We start from the raw sequence: 15,741 nt of genomic DNA on the forward strand, positions 1-15,741 counted from the left end.
AGTTATTTTATATACCTGACTGTGCATCACTGAAAGTATCTGTTAATATTGCTCCTTAGTTTTTAAATTGTGTCAAAATAAAACTCAAAAGCTGCACTGAACAGTTTTTTATTTAGTTTAGTTTTGTTGGTTGCAGAACACCACAAGCTTCTACACATCTGATGTATTGTAGTAGACACAGAGCCACGTTAGCGCTCATCTGGAGCTGTTTCTGCGTCCACGTGATGGATGTAAATCCTGGCTCTTATGTCTCCAGCTTTGTCTGTCTGCTGTTTGGTGCTGAGCAGGTAGTGAACACTGAGCGTTTGTTGTTTCACTGAAAACGGCTGCTGCCGACTGAGAGAGCCGAGGGAGTGAACCAAAACAGTACATTTCCTTTTGGGTCGTCAAACCAAAACAAAGAGCTAAACGAGGCTAAAAAAAAGTAATTAGAGCTGAGGGTAGCTACAGAGTCAGAGATAATTCTCTGTGGGTTTGTCACTGCGAGACACCTCTCTCCTGTAAAACACACATTTCACCAGATGTAAGTCACTGATTCATGCAGGTTGAAACAAAAAATAGCCTGATTAACATGGTAAAAACATGGAGTTAAGCTTTATAGTTAAATACCTTTAAACTACTCGTAGACATCTAAATGATCAGCCAACAAAAAAAAACAAGTGGAAACAAAACACACACAACAAGAGGCCATTGGTTTAAAACGTGTCATTTATTGCACTTGACTGGTGTTGTTGAAACAATTAGAAGGATTGAGGTTCCAATACAAAAGCTAATATGCTTTTACTAGGTCAGTCCTTTCAGTGTTTGGCGGTGGTGTTGGGGTGGAGGCGGCTCTTGTGGCCATGGTCACTGGACACACACACACACACACACACACACACACACACACAGTCGACTGTATCCTTGTGAAGACCTTACACTGCCTCCCCTCTCTTCTTAACTCCTATCTCCACCTCTGAAGGACAACCACAGCATTTTGGGAGCAGCTGGTGACCTTACCCAGTGTATCTTGGGAAACTCGGGACTAAAATCATCTGTGCATGAAAATGCTTTGTCGTTTTCTCCTGTTCCAAAAAAGTTGGGACGCTGTGTGAACCATAGCCATAGAAACATGGCCTGTGGCACTCTGGGTGGAGATGCAGTCCCCTTCCCGCTGTACAAAAATGAAGGCAAAATACTAAACTTTTTCCTGAGATGGCAAAGGAATGACCCACCCCACACTGCCTCTGATTGGTTAGTACTCGTTTCCTTTGTTGGTTGGATTGGTTAGGTTTGGGCATGGTAAGTGATGATTGGCTAGGGTTAGGGGAAGACTATCAGGGTAAGAGTAGGGCTGGTCCTGGATCTGGGCGCAGCCATCTTGCTCTGGTGCAGTTCTTGGGAGCCAGAGTCTGAGCAGTAGTAATCAGTGGTTGGAGCAGCAGTATCAAGGATAATTTGGCCTAATGCAAATGCTGTGAATTTGTGTCCGACAGAATAAGCACAGCTAATGCTAAATATACAAGTAAAGTTATACTACCTGATGAACTATGGACAGGTCTGAGGTTGCAGTGAGTCATGGTGAAGCACAGGTGGAGAGAATCAGTACAAACACTGCAGTACTGGCTAACGGTGCATTCGTCATTACTGCAGTATCTCCCACAACCTGACACCACACCAACATTACAGCACATGAAAACACATGATGAATGTATTAACTGTGCTGTGTTTTTGGAGCTTTTGCTCAAAACGTCCAATTTTTACTGCTGTTCTGTCACTTTCAAATAGTCATTTCCAACGTTAAGTATAAATTTCATAAAAAATGTATCTTGCCAGTTGCTCTTTATGGCACGGTATGAAGAGATGACATTTTTGCAATTCAAAGGTACATCAAGTGCAAACCAATAGTTTCCCCGTTCCTTAGACAGCATTTGAAGTTCAGTCATGCCGTGCACATTACTTCATTTTTAAGTCACATTTAGGATAATGCTAAATACCTAGAATGACTGAAGATTTGGATGGTGCTGTTTGTTAAAACCACAATGATGAGTTCCCTACACTTATACTAATGACCAATGGACCACACGAAAAGCCATTGAACTTCATTTAAGTCTATAACAAAGTCTTTTACAAGTATAACCTCAGTTTAACCCTACCTAAATGTAATATTCTAATCTTAATTGAAAGAGGTTCCACTCTAAATGTAAAGTTAAGCCTTGCTCTAACCCAGACCTAAATCTTATCTAAAGCCTAAACCTATTACAGTGATAAATGTTATTTAATGCTTCTGCAATGTATGCTGATCCTAATCCTGACTAAACTGTAAATCAGATCAGAAAGAGCATGTTTTTCTGGTTTGTTTACTGGATAGCTGAATGATCGTCATAGCTTTCGTTCACCATCCAAATGATTATTTAATGGCTGGCTGAATCCTAAACTAAACTAGCCCTTGGTTAAAGTGACGACTGGATACATTTCTTCTGTACAGCTGAGCTCTGTCCCATTCATTTTGAAATGTGACGCCACCTGAATTATGTTTATTTTATCACCATAGTGGGGAACTCAATGAAGAGATCTGAAATGCTGAAAAATATTCTTACTGACAGTATTAGTAAAATGATTTGTTTTTCCTACTTTAGTCAGTGGTGGAAAGTAACAAGGCACATTTACTAAAGAACTGCACTTACGTACAAATTGGAGTACTTTGTACTTTGAGTCTTTCCATTTTATGCCACTTTGGAGCAACTTTCTGGAGCTTTTCAGATTAACACTGAACACTGGATTGAACATTGTTGCTGGACTTGTGACAAAAATGCAGTGTGGTTGAAGCTCCTTGCATATCCACCACACTGGTGACATTATTTGAAGTAGCTTTTTAAGGGCCACAAAGCAAAAACCGTCCAAGATTTCACAAAAAGGATAGAAAGGAAACAATGTCAACCATGAGGGGAGATTTTTAGCAGCAGTAGTTAAAACTGCCTACAACTGACACATTTTCACAATAAAATGCCTTTCGTGCATTGATGCATCAGTCGCAACCCAATAATGTCATGTATCACTCACAGAGTCCATTTTAGTGGCAAATATAAACTCCTATTTTTGGATGTGTATGCTTGGTGATAATACGTCTGTAGTAAGGTGGACGCTTTGGAAGCTCCAGTTTGACTCGGTGACAGTCGGCTTGTGGTAATAATGAACTGGAAATGTGTTTGGAAAACACACTGGAGATGCTCAGGAAACAGCTAGAAATTAGATCTGAATGCCGTTAGAAAAAAATGATGGAACTGGGACACAGCTCTACTTCTCACAAGGATAAAAGTACACACACACACACACACACAAACACTTTGATACACTGTGCTATAGGGATGAATGGCTTTTTTGCTGCCCCCCAGTCGGCGGATGGACGAGCTGTATTTATATTGGGAGTAAACAGAAACTTCACCCGCAGGTCGGCTGGTGTGCAGGAACGATCAAATGACGGATATCCACTTTGTCATAGTGCTTCATTACAGACATTGTTCAAAAATAACATATAGAAAGATATTTCATTGTAAAACATTCTCTTTCCATTGGCAGGCTTGGGCAAGCTCAAGCATAGCTCAGTCGCATAAAACATTTCTTTGTCATAAAACTTTTTAAAAATCCATTCATACATCTTATGAGCCATAAAATATTACAAATACATATTCTGCCTCATCTATTATACATTATAGAGCTGGGGTGATGCTTTAGTACCAGAGTTATACTAGACTTTCTACGTGTTAAAAACAGGATTTCCATTATCGGGCTTGCGGTGAGCTGTGTACTTTCTGTCTTCAGCACTTTCAGCACTATCTTTGGCAGTTTTGTATTTGTTTTCAAAAGTGCAGCAGATCCAAGAATACCCCTTCATTCAGACTGATTAGTTCTCTTTACGATAGTACAGGTACATGAGCTCAAAAAGCCTGGCTCTATCATTTATATCCTTGATTTCATTTTTCTTTCAGCTCCACTATCTCCAGTTATTACTATCAGCCTGACGCAGTTTTACTTTGAACATCTTCATCTGGGTTAAATGGCTATTCAGATAGGCAACTGTGCATCAATAATACCATAATATATCCACTGTGTATATCTCTATCTACAGATCAGAGTGCTGTACAGTCATATAGTCTTACAAGGTTAGCTCTGTTGGCTTTGCACAGCAATAAACCACAAACTTGTATAGTGTGTTTAAAACAGGAGCACATCTGTGACAGAGTATCAGGGCCACCGTTCAGAGATTTCATGAGTAACACACGGCAATGTTATGAGACGGAAGACGCCTTTTTGAGGAAAACTATAATGTTACACAAATAAAATCCAAATTTGACTATATATTAAGAGATAATATTAAGAGATAAAGTTGTACTGTATGAGAATACATCTTAACAGAAAGAAGTTATGACTTATGTCATAATGTTGCTTATTATCATTAATGTGATGTATTATTTCTCAGAATAACATTCATTTTTATACCATGACTTTTTTTTTCAAAATAGTATGACCTTTGACTTTTTTCTGTACCTTTACAACTTAACTCTCAAAATATCATGATTTCTCCATGTACAATTACAATATAGTCTTAAAATATGAATGCTTTTTTTCTTTCAATAATTCATTCTTGAAATATTCTGACATTTTCTTGTTTAAATTGCAGCTTTATATTTTCTACGTACAACAATGTCCTACTGATTTTTTTCTCAAATTATTACAACTTAACTCTTGAAATTAAACCACTACGGCTTTTTACTCATAAAAAAATCAGACTTTTAATTCCCCTACCACAATGAGTTTTTTGCAAAATTATGGCTTCATTTTCATATGATTAGGACCTTTTCTCAAAGTATTGCGATGTTTTTCTCAAAATCTCAGACTTCTTTTTTCCCAGCAGCGGTCCTGATACACTGTCATACAGATTACTTCAAGCCACATCAAAAGCTAAAAAGCAAAAACCTAAAAAAAGCTTTAGTAGTTTGAAATACACATCGTTTAAATGCCTTCACTTGATCTGGAGTACAGTCGGTGTAATGAAAAGGAAAGAGGAGTGGCAGTTGAGCTGCATGTGTGTCTGTTGTGTGTATATGTTGGTCTTTGTGACGGTGTTTATATGGTGGACAATATTCTCCTTTTCCTGTAACTATGTGTGTGTGTGCGTGTGTGTGAGTGTGAGTGTGTTTCAGTGGTTGAGGTTCAGCAGCAGGCTGGGCAGTGTCTTCAGGTCCATCTGTGGCAGCAGCCAGAAACAGTAGAGCAGCAGCCACAGCAGCAGCAGCAGATACAGCTCCCAGCTCTCACTCCACCTACACACACACACACACACACACACACACACATTTGTTACATTTACATTCATCTTACATTTTGGGTCTTCTCATGTGATGCGTCCCAGTTTATAGGCCAGGTCATCAGCAGTCTGCATTTCAGTTCATATCAAGTTGACACAGTTATTTTATTCTAGGAATGACACAGAGACACCAGCAGCGTATCCTACGCTGCCCTCAGTGTCCAACAATCCACTGCAAGCTGATCACGTGTGTGATGTGAACTCGACACATTTAACAGATGCTTTGCCCTCAAGTGTCATGTCTCGTCAGATGTGTTCATGTGTTTTGTTCACGAGCGTCATGTCTTGTCTTGCACTTCCTGTTTTATTGTGAAACCTAACTCTCCTCTCGTTTCAGGCCCTTGACTTCCCGGTGTGTTTCCCGCCTGTCTGATTGTCTACCCCGCCCTAATTGTCTCCACCTGTTCATTGTTACCTCGTGTATATATAGTCTGCGTCTCCCTTTGTCCTGTGCCAGATTGTCTCGTGCCTTGTACTTGCCTTGCTATCTATAGCGTTCCATGATCCTTGTCTTCTGTGTCCCTGTAAGTCTAGTTATTAGTCCAGCCTTGAGTCTTTTGTTTGCTACTTTGTATCTAGCTTAAGTGATTAGTCCAGCCTTGTACCTTTTGTTTGCTACTTTGTATCGAGCCATCTTTGAGCCTTTGAAAGTTTTGTTCTTTTCCTAGTCGAGTTATCCTTAGCGTTTTTTGTTGCACTTTGTTACATTTCTTAGTTTGTACTTTGTCATTTATCCTGAGCGCTTTGAGTTAATAAATTTCCTTTATTTTGAAACCTCGCTGAGTTGTCTGTGGTCTGCATTCTGAGTCCTGAAACCTGGTGCCTCCAGGCTTGTCATCAAGTGATCATCATTCACTGTTTTAACTGCTCACATGCATGCATTCAGTCTTAGTGTCATGGTGATCATTGTGCATAAAAGTCTTATTTGACAAGTGAGACATTATTATTACTGGATCTGTAGATACAGTAGATGTACAGTATTCCAACATGAGAAGACGACTACTAATCAGCAGCTACTCTGGAAATCCTTGTAACTAGCAGAAATGTGTAGTTGTGAAAGCCTTGTGTAGTATACAGACTGTACTGAAGCAAGGAGGGAAACGTTCTTACCAAACCTCAGAGTCACCACTGTCAGGTTTTCTGGTCGCTGCAGTCTGCTTGTCCTGTGGGTGACAAAAAATCCTCAGTCCACTCAGAGAGAATATTTATTTAAGGACAGCAATGTGTCCATAGAGAAGGAAATGGAATGTCAAACCGACCGTGGACTCGGGGAAGCGAGGTCCCTTTCTTTGACGGAGAACCGGTGGGATCTGGCTTTCGTCTCGCCTGCTGCAACTTTGAGCGTCGCTCCTGCAAAGAAAAAAATCCATTAGGGTAGGTCTCAACAAGAGAGAGCAGGCCCTGGACATGCACTGGTAGAGGCCACTATGAATACTGTGACACCTCTCAGGTAATAAGAGAATCAAAAAAGCTACTTTTAATACATGTGTTTCAGTGATTTTACTACAACCTGCAACTTCAGGTCTAAACGTCTCTGTTTAAAGTTTAATCTCCACAGCTGTGTTTATCTCTTGTTTGGCCACAGATCAAGCTGAAAGTCACGTTTTTAACTTACTGTGGCGTCATAAAGTCCATATGATTCATGTGTTAGCAAGCTATTGCCTTTTACACATCCAATATTAGCACTCATTTGGCATCTGATGAATGTAGGTCCAGTATTCATAAATTCAATCTCATTAAACTTGGCTTCTCTTTGCTAAGGAGACACCTTTTTAACCTTTATTACGTTTCTGGTTTTATTGTGTTAAACATTTTGAAAGTCTGCACTGTCAAAATGTAAGAAATATGATGAATTGTGTTAAAAACCCACCAATGACATGAGTAAACTAAGGATAATAAAGTATGAAAAAATGACATCACATTCCACATCACTTGAAAGCCTGCCTCCCCAAGTATGCCTCCTTGCCTCTGAGTACCTTGTGTGTAGGGATGCAGCTGACTCTGCCAGTAGCAGTGAAAACGACTATATACTGTTTACACAATTCCAGAATGAAAATACCCTGAGCAGGATTTACTGAATAAAATGCTGACCATCAATAATGCAAAAAATGGAGTTTGATATATGAAAGTATGAAGGATTCAAACTTTAATTCCACTGCTGAACATTAATGGAATCAAAACTCTCTTCTATTAATGAATTCAGCCACATGAATGTCTGTCAGCCCCATCCCCTCTCTTCATGCTACAGTCCCTCAACCCTCATAAGGCCTGTCTTATTTCGCATCAGCAGCCTACATAGATAACTTTGTTCGGTACATTTAAGGAAATATCCGAGAAAACTGAGAGAGGCCAGGTCAGAGCAGTCCCATCCATTGCCACAACACTGGTATCCTCCAGGGTCCAGTGTGTTTCTCAGTGTGCCAGGGAGCTGACTAAGAATAGAAAGCCTACCTCACGAGCTCTGTGTTTTCTGTGGCGCGGCCTGAGATCTGTTGCTCAGCCTCACTGAGATCACTGCCGTCTGCGGAAACATCACCACCCCAGAGTCCTCCTATCTTCTCCCCGGGCAACCAACAGTGTTCCTGGGCTTCAGATGCTTTGTCAGCCTCCTGGTTGGTCTTAGAGATGACCTAATAAGAGTGAGAAACAAAGAAAGAGAGATCTTTAAGCAGCTTCGTACTGTCCAGGAGGGAAAGATGGAGTCAATGTGCATCATGTTTTTGTCCCACTTACAGGGTTGTGTGAGTATGGCGATGGTGTGTGGGTCATCAGTCAGTCAAGTCCAGAGCAAGACATTTCAACAACTACTGGCCAAATTACCAGTCCACAACAATGCATCTCTAAAACAAACTACAAAATGTTGATCAAACTTGTTTTTACTTTAGTCATTGTCTCAGGAGGATTAGCCTGTTTTCTCTAGCACCACTCTCAGGCCAAGACTGTGAGTGTTTTAAAATAAACCCTTAATTTCAATGGGCAGATTGACATGCATGAAAGTTACTGATCTCTGGGCAAGATAAATCCTTTCTATCCCATCATTTAAACCCCAACAACCCCCATTTCCAACAACTGAATCGGCTGCATCATCTTTCTTTTCTTCCTGTGTAATCCTGTGAAACTGCAAAAAGTTGATGTATGACAGTGTAGCCAAGTTTGCACTGAGGCACGTATGCAGCTAGTCGCCCAGTCCTTTGAGGACAAAACCCTCACAATTAAGACTAGGAGACTTTCAACAAATTCCTACTCTTCACATGTCCAAGTGAATGATAAGTTCCATTTATACCACATTTGACATCTTTAATCACTGTGAACATGAATTTGTTCAAAATTATGGAGTTTTCATCTAGTAAAATGCACAAAAAATGGCTGCACTCAAATGGCTCAAACTAGTTGAGATAATTGTCATGATATCGGTATTCACCGTCTGTTTAACTCTGTATATCCAGTTTTTCCAATCAATAAATCATAACAACAGAGAACATTTGCATCATTGCCCTGACAGGCCTCAAGCTTTCAAAGAACATCAGTGGGACAGAATGGTGTGACTGTGGATGATGAATTTCAGCAGGTCATCTGGTTATTAAGTGAGATACTGTGGAAGTGTGAAATGTCACATTGCCTCATGTTCCTGTTTGGGCAGTTGGACCGACAAATACATACTGACACACGCAGGCTGAAAGCAGACAGTACTAGTCTAATAAAAACTGCCCAATGGTGACAATGGGCATGTCCCTAGTGAGTTGCTGGTTCTAATTCCCAGATCAACTGAGAAAAAGTGACGTAGCAAGAAAAGTGACGTAGTCTATGGAAATACAGCACAGCGTGATTCAATCAGCCTGAAGCACATGTAATATTTTGCTAGCGCTGGTTACTCACCGATGATGGACCCAAATCACCATATTGGTAACAAAACATAACAGCAAGCGGTTGTTTAGTGTGCTCAAGCAGCCATTTTTGAGGACTGAAGGAGAAAAATCCAACTGATCTTGAAATGTATCTGAACTGACCACTCCTCAAAGCCATTTATCAAGTAAATCTGCAAAACATTCCAGCTTTTCAAATGTGAAAATGACTTATTTTCTCAATGGACAAATTAAGCTAGTTGCATATGTCATCATTATTTTATTTTGTTACTTATTTTCATGTATCACATGATAAAAAAAACAAGACCAAGTTGAGACCTAGTAAATGAATGGACCGTGCATGGGCAATGTGCTCTTGAGGACGTTATTGAGAACTCTCCATGTCTCAATGTAAAGCGTTGTTTATGCTTGAACCAGTGCTATTGGCACGAGTTGCATGGACCAAAAGTGACGTCATTGTGCTCCACACGTGGTCATGTACCTCCCAATTTTTGCAAGTAGGAGCCTACTGCACAGTTCAAAGTTGAACACAACAGTCCAAACAGGAATCTGTAAAACTTGATATTAGTTCAACTGACAACATGACTGCCACTACCCGATTAAAGCAAAGAACTTAATTTAAGGAGGAAAGAGCATTTTTACTTTATCTATACCAATTTGATTTTTAAATGCTTTAAAAAACAGGAGGAGATCTTAAAAATCTACATTTGAGTGCACAATATTTTGCCAGTAGAATGAAGTTGTTTGCAGGATATATATAATTATTTATTTTGTTGCATTGCATTTGTTATTCCAAATGACTTCTTTAAAGGCCATGAACTACCACATGTCCATGAATAGATATGTTACAGTTAATGACAATTCATTTTCTGCTCTGAGCAGCAGAGTGTGCAGCCATGTTTGGTCTATAGCGTTCTTCAGGTAACACTCAATGACTTCTTGTTTTTCCACAGAATGTTTTGATAGCACATCTCCTGTCATTTGGGAGAATACTGCAATGGATAGCATGTTGAGCATATGCGGATCTGTGTGCAAGAAAACTTGTTGGCATTCACCTTTTTGATTTGGTATGTTCACATACAAACATTTGCTAATTAGCACTAAACACAAAGCACAGCTGGCAACAGGGCCCACCAAAATAAGATAGCAGAGACTGATGAGAATGTAATTCATTTTTCACACATTTGGTCCCAAACCCAACTAGTGGACAAATTGGTGTTTAGACCTGATCATGGCACTGGATGAAAAGTCAGGGGATATACCGTGATAGAAGATTTTGGCCTACAAAAACTACACTGAATCTAAACTGAAATATTTAAAACTGTCTAAAAGCTCTCATATGAAAGGGAAGTGATGTGACTGTAGCGTGGCACTGCTGAATAATTCATATATACCTTGTCATTCTCTTGTATTGAATCCACTCCACTCCAATCTTCACCCAGCAGACTGAGTGGCTGGTCATCTGGCAGACTTTCTGAAGCTGGTGCTGGCTGGAGAGCAGATACACTCAAAACAGATGGCCAACTCTGCATTTCAGTATCAGGTGGCTCTGTAAACATGGGCTCCTCTTTGTCAGGATAGAACAGATCCATGGGTTCAACAGGGTCACCAACTAGATCACCTGTGGGAGAATTTCGATCAAAGTCTGTATAAAACGAGTCCACGTCTCTCGACACAGTACCTGCTTCACAACATGAAGTCCCTGTCGTACCGTTGTGTTTTGAGCTGACTGGATCCATTGTCTTCTGCTGTGTGGTAGCTGTTTCCATGTCAGAAAAGGTGGAACCCAGTTTGTCCTGGTGTCCTTCCAGTTGATCAGTTAAATCTATTTCCTGCTCAGTAATGACAGGTTGAGATTTAGCATCTGTAGAAGAGGTCTGAGCTATCAAGTCCTTCTCAGTGTTACCTGTCTGAGATTCGTGCTGACAAGGCTCACATTCCTGTTTGGCCTCATGTCTTTCCATGTTGTCTGCTGTGTCTGGCCCACATATATCTGCATTTGATGATTTGCTCATGTCATGTTCATCTGTATCACCCAAATGCCCACTTTCTATGCCTCGTAATTGTTCTGAAGTTGTTGGTTTAGAAGTAATGTCAACAGGCTTTTTGTCATTATTGTCACTGGAATCACAGCTCAGTTCATCTGGACTTTGAGAGCTGTTAACATCTGTGTCACTTCCCTTACTTCCAGTTGCCTCTGCCTGATGTACCTCATCTTCAGCATGTCTTTCTAGGTCACATCTTCCCTCTTTGTCCTGCTCTTCTGGCTCACTGGAAATAGAGATGAGAGGAATATTCATGTTCATGGTTGGGTCAAGACTTGTTTTTGAGGCTCCGTCTTGGTTGGTCACTGAGCTAAAGCTTTCTTGATGATCCAGGTTATCTCTTAGAACTTCTTCACTTCCTTTGTCTTGTGTTTTTGCAACACCCTCATCCCTTTCTATTAAAATGCCTGACTCTTCTCTTGACTTCCCTCTTGTCTCCTCTGGAGGAGAATCCGTTTTCTGACATTTAGTTTCCACTTCAAGCTCCTTAGAGTCACTTCTTTCATTCTGACTTTCAGCTCGGCCTTTTATTTGTCCTTCATGGTCCTGTGCATCCCCAGTGAAGTCAAAAGCTTTCTTTAGATCTTCCTGCTCTCTGAAAGTGCTCTCTTCAACACTGGTTTGCTTTACTAATTCTTCTTTGTTGGAGATGAGTTGGGAGTGGCTAGTTTTTTCAGTTTCAAGGAGTACTTCAGCACCAGAGTTGACCAGTGCCTCTCCATCACACAGTCCAAAAGAAGATTCTTTCTCTCTTGTTGCCGCACCTTTTTGAAGCAGACTTGTATCCACCTGTTTAGAGCCTTCTTCTTTTGTAATCCCAGCTTCACTATGATCAGGTGCCTGCTCTAGTGCCAAGTCCTGGTTGTGCTTTTCAAGGTCGGCCTCTTTCCCCCTCTCTACGTCCACTTCCTTTTTCACTGACTGTCCTTGGATTCTCTCCTGGGTGCTCTCCAATGAACTCAGTGAATAAATCCCTTCATCTATAGACGACTCAGTAATCGACTGCTCATCAGGACCTCTACCCTCTATGGATGGGACAAATCCTTCATCAAGAGCAGAGATCTCCACAGGGGTGGCACGGTACACATCCCAGGCTGTTCCACTGTCACACAAAGAGCTGTCGCTTCGGCTCTCACAAAACTTCTCTGGCATGACGCCAAACTCACTATCCACCCATGAGTCAGGTGAGCTGATAGCTGAGTCGCCAATTACTGACTCAGTGTTAACAGATTCAGGTACTGATGAGCCAGTGGGCGACTGAGTGCAAGACAGTTGTAGGGAGTCAGCTGTCGAGTCGATTAAGACCTCACTGGCAGTTTCCTTCGGCTCTTCAGCCACATTGCTGGAGATGTCCCCCATATGTGGGGAATCTGCTAAGAAGTCTTCACTGGACCACGAGCGAGCTGCAGCCGCTCTGAAGGGGGGTGACATAGTGCTCCTGTCCTCTGACACTGAAGAAATTAAGATTTTGGGTGGGGGTTGGCCACTGTCCCTCTGGAACATATAGGACCTCTCCCTCACTCTGTTTCTGTGAGCGCCATTCCTTATGTAGTCAGAGTCACTCTCACGGAAGTTGAGTCGGCACATAGAGACACTTCTTTCAATCAGCTGGCAGGGCTCCTCTGGCTAAGAGAGAAACAAAGAAGTTGGCAGAAATCTGTCAGTGCTCAAATACAGAAATTAACGTTTCGTCAAAATCAAATTCTGTAATGTAAGAAGGGATTCTTACCTCCTCTATGCCAGGAAAGTGCTCCAGGAACTGGGACACATAGGTCATGATTGATTGCTCATCTGGTGCGTTGATGGTCACATCTAGGCAGATAAAGAACTATTACCACAGTGGTAACTTACATGTACATATGAACTCCCATGTCAGTTAGGCTTCGTACTAACAGCTATGGCAGAAGATTTCCATGACTTGATCACTTGTTCAGCCCACTTTTACAAAGAGGCACAACATGAGCTTTGAGTAGGAATAACTATGATGCAGTTTCCATGCATGGAGACAACCACTCTTAGGCTACTTTCTCTGCAACCTAGATTTGGTTGAGCACATGCAAATGTTACAACTGGGCTATATGTTCTTGTTAAGATTATTATGTAACTACGAGAAAACTGTTCAAGAGGTCTATTTTATGGCTATGTTAGATAGGAAACACCTGGGAACACCGTTCACTTTTGGTTTTTACTCCTAAACAAGTACTCAAACATTATGGAAACATTTTGATGATCAACTAGTACATACTACTGGAAATGTTGGTTTCCCTTTTATTAGAAAATTAGTAATTCATTACCACAAGGAAAATATTGTGTTAACTCGGTTGGCCATGGTATTACAGTTTAATGTGGGCATTATGTTGATATAAAAAAATTGCCATTTCCTCGTTACCCTCAGGCTCCAGTAGGCGTGGGATACCCAGGCTGTAATGGGCTATTCTGAAGGCGTCCTCCAGATTCTCTCTGGCGGTCCTCAGCAGTGCCCTCCTCATGTCCACCAGGCTGGGGTCAATGGACTTAATGACAGCAAGAAAGGCCAGACCACTTGTCCAGCTCTTCCCAAAGTCCTGCACTGCCACACTGAACCTACAGGATGGTAGGACATACTCAGTGGTCAGGGTCAGTCCAGAAAGACCACTAGACAGACAGCTGTAAGGGGTAGACTAAAAGTGCACACCAATGGTTACTGGTTAATAATTATTGCTTGGCCCTTTTTTACTCTTTTGGTGAGGAACAGTATGTAGTCTATTGCTATGTACTGTATATTCACAAGAAGAAAACTACAGAATACTTTTCCAGACTTTTAAGAGCAATCTTTATCGGAAATGGCAGACCACACTCACTTGCGTGTTCGCTTCTGTACCCACTGCAGCAGCTTCTTGATGGCCTTGCCATGTTCTCGCATGGCCGTGGACGCCGACTGTCTCTCGTCTGAAGGCGTGCTGCAGAAGGATGTGTCGGAGTCGGAGCTGGTGGGGATGGATGACAGGCTGGAGGAGGAGGGGAACTGGCTCCTGATGTTGCCAGTCAACTCCTTAATCTGGAAGGACAGTTGGATAACATTTCCCTTTAGTAGTCAGTTCAGATGTTGAGTATCAGATGCATCCATGTCTCTGCAGCACATTATTTTCCCAAGTGTTTTATGCTAACATTTGAGCATAACAGTGTGCGAGTTCGACTTGGGACAGAAACTATCCCAGGTATAAAGCATCATCTGTTCTGTCTTAAAATTCTGTGAAAAGACAGCAAACAGGTTAAAGGCTAAGTAAGTAACAGGATTTATTTCATAATGGATACCATGGCAACTATGACACATGCTGTACACATTTTAACAAATGATCAAGGCCCCAAATCCATATGGTGTTTTTTTTCTGTCAAAAAAGCATTGGCATGGCGTGAAGAACCCCTCTCCCTTGCACAGAGGAGCTGGGCCCCTTCCCCCATGTCTCTATGACAATTAAGGCCTTCCATCTCAGAGGAGACATGCTGAGGCCTTGACCTGGTTAACAGTGCAGTCACTTGAATGAATGAATATCAATATGTTTGAGTGATTGAACTGATAATTAATTTGATTTCTACTACTATTACAACATAGGCACAGGTACATTTTTAAGCAGCTGAACAAAAAATAAAAATTGTGTATGCAATGTATTTTTACAGATTGCAATATCTGGGCACAAACAAAAGAATGCTCCTCCTCTGCATTGTCTTTGTTGATGGCACGAAGCACTCCCTGCTGGACCACAGAGAGGGCTGCTGATGGTGACAGAGGTGGTGATGGAGGGCCCAGGCCCGCCACTGACCTCCCTCTGTGATGCAGCAGGTGGAGTGGGTATCTCTGCCGGTGGTGCAGAAACAGAAAAGGGTGGGGTTGTGGCAGGAGCAAGGGCCATATGGACGCGGGGCCCAACAGAGATGTGTCAGAATCAAAGCCAATAAAATGCTCAGAGGATCTTTCCAGTCCACAGCAAAACAATACAACTAAGCAACAGCAGCAGCAAGCATCCCAACGCAGCCAGAAACCTGAACAGATGCATGAGCCAATCGTAAGAAGTCACATGACTACATACGACCACAGAGCAGATAAATTATTAGCTGTGTTGTACCATTCACTTTTATTTAGCTTCCTGTGTTTGCACACAGTCAGTGAGCCATGTTTTGAATAAACTGTACGAACTTTTTGTCCCATTAGTGGCCACGCTAAGCTAGCCAGCTAACAAGCTCGCTAACTGACTGTTAGCCCACGTGGAATGGTTAGCGAGTTAGCAGTTAGCTTGCCAGCTGCAGCAGTTCACCGGCCCTGCGAGTGGCCACTACTTCGAGAAGTTTCCTGCCCCATCAACGTCACGTGGGTGAGCGTGTGTCATTTTGGGTTCTGATGAACGTCTCCTCGTCCACGTGAAATAAAGGGGGATTTTGTGAGGGTCAGTCTATTGTTGGATACTGACATAAAACAGAATACACAACCAGGTGTCATTAAACAAATGTG

At 41.6% G+C, this 15,741-nt stretch overlaps 1 protein-coding gene across 3 annotated transcripts in view; it reads right to left on the reverse strand.

Moving 5' to 3' along the window:
- Positions 1–715: 715 nt before the first annotated feature.
- Positions 716–15,741, reverse strand: part of clmna (calmin a) — a 49,488-nt gene continuing 34,462 nt past the window's right edge. Inside the window, exons 6-14 of one of the 3 annotated variants that reach the window (XM_041954549.1) lie at positions 14,096–14,292; positions 13,645–13,838; positions 12,985–13,067; positions 11,158–12,881; positions 10,605–11,112; positions 7,799–7,977; positions 6,607–6,697; positions 6,458–6,510; positions 716–5,303 (exon numbers count right to left, since the gene is read on the reverse strand). In XM_041954549.1, the coding sequence (XP_041810483.1) occupies positions 5,180–5,303; positions 6,458–6,510; positions 6,607–6,697; positions 7,799–7,977; positions 10,605–11,112; positions 11,158–12,881; positions 12,985–13,067; positions 13,645–13,838; positions 14,096–14,292 (3,153 nt within the window). In that variant the 3' untranslated portion in view covers positions 716–5,179. Of the gene's footprint in view, positions 5,304–6,457; positions 6,511–6,606; positions 6,698–7,798; positions 7,978–10,604; positions 12,882–12,984; positions 13,068–13,644; positions 13,839–14,095; positions 14,293–15,741 lie in introns of all 3 variants that reach the window. The other 2 variants (XM_041954550.1, XM_041954548.1) reach the window with 2 other exon arrangements.

Source organism: Chelmon rostratus, chromosome 15, assembly GCF_017976325.1.
Source record: "Chelmon rostratus isolate fCheRos1 chromosome 15, fCheRos1.pri, whole genome shotgun sequence".
Classification (NCBI taxonomy): Eukaryota; Metazoa; Chordata; class Actinopteri; order Chaetodontiformes; family Chaetodontidae; genus Chelmon; species Chelmon rostratus.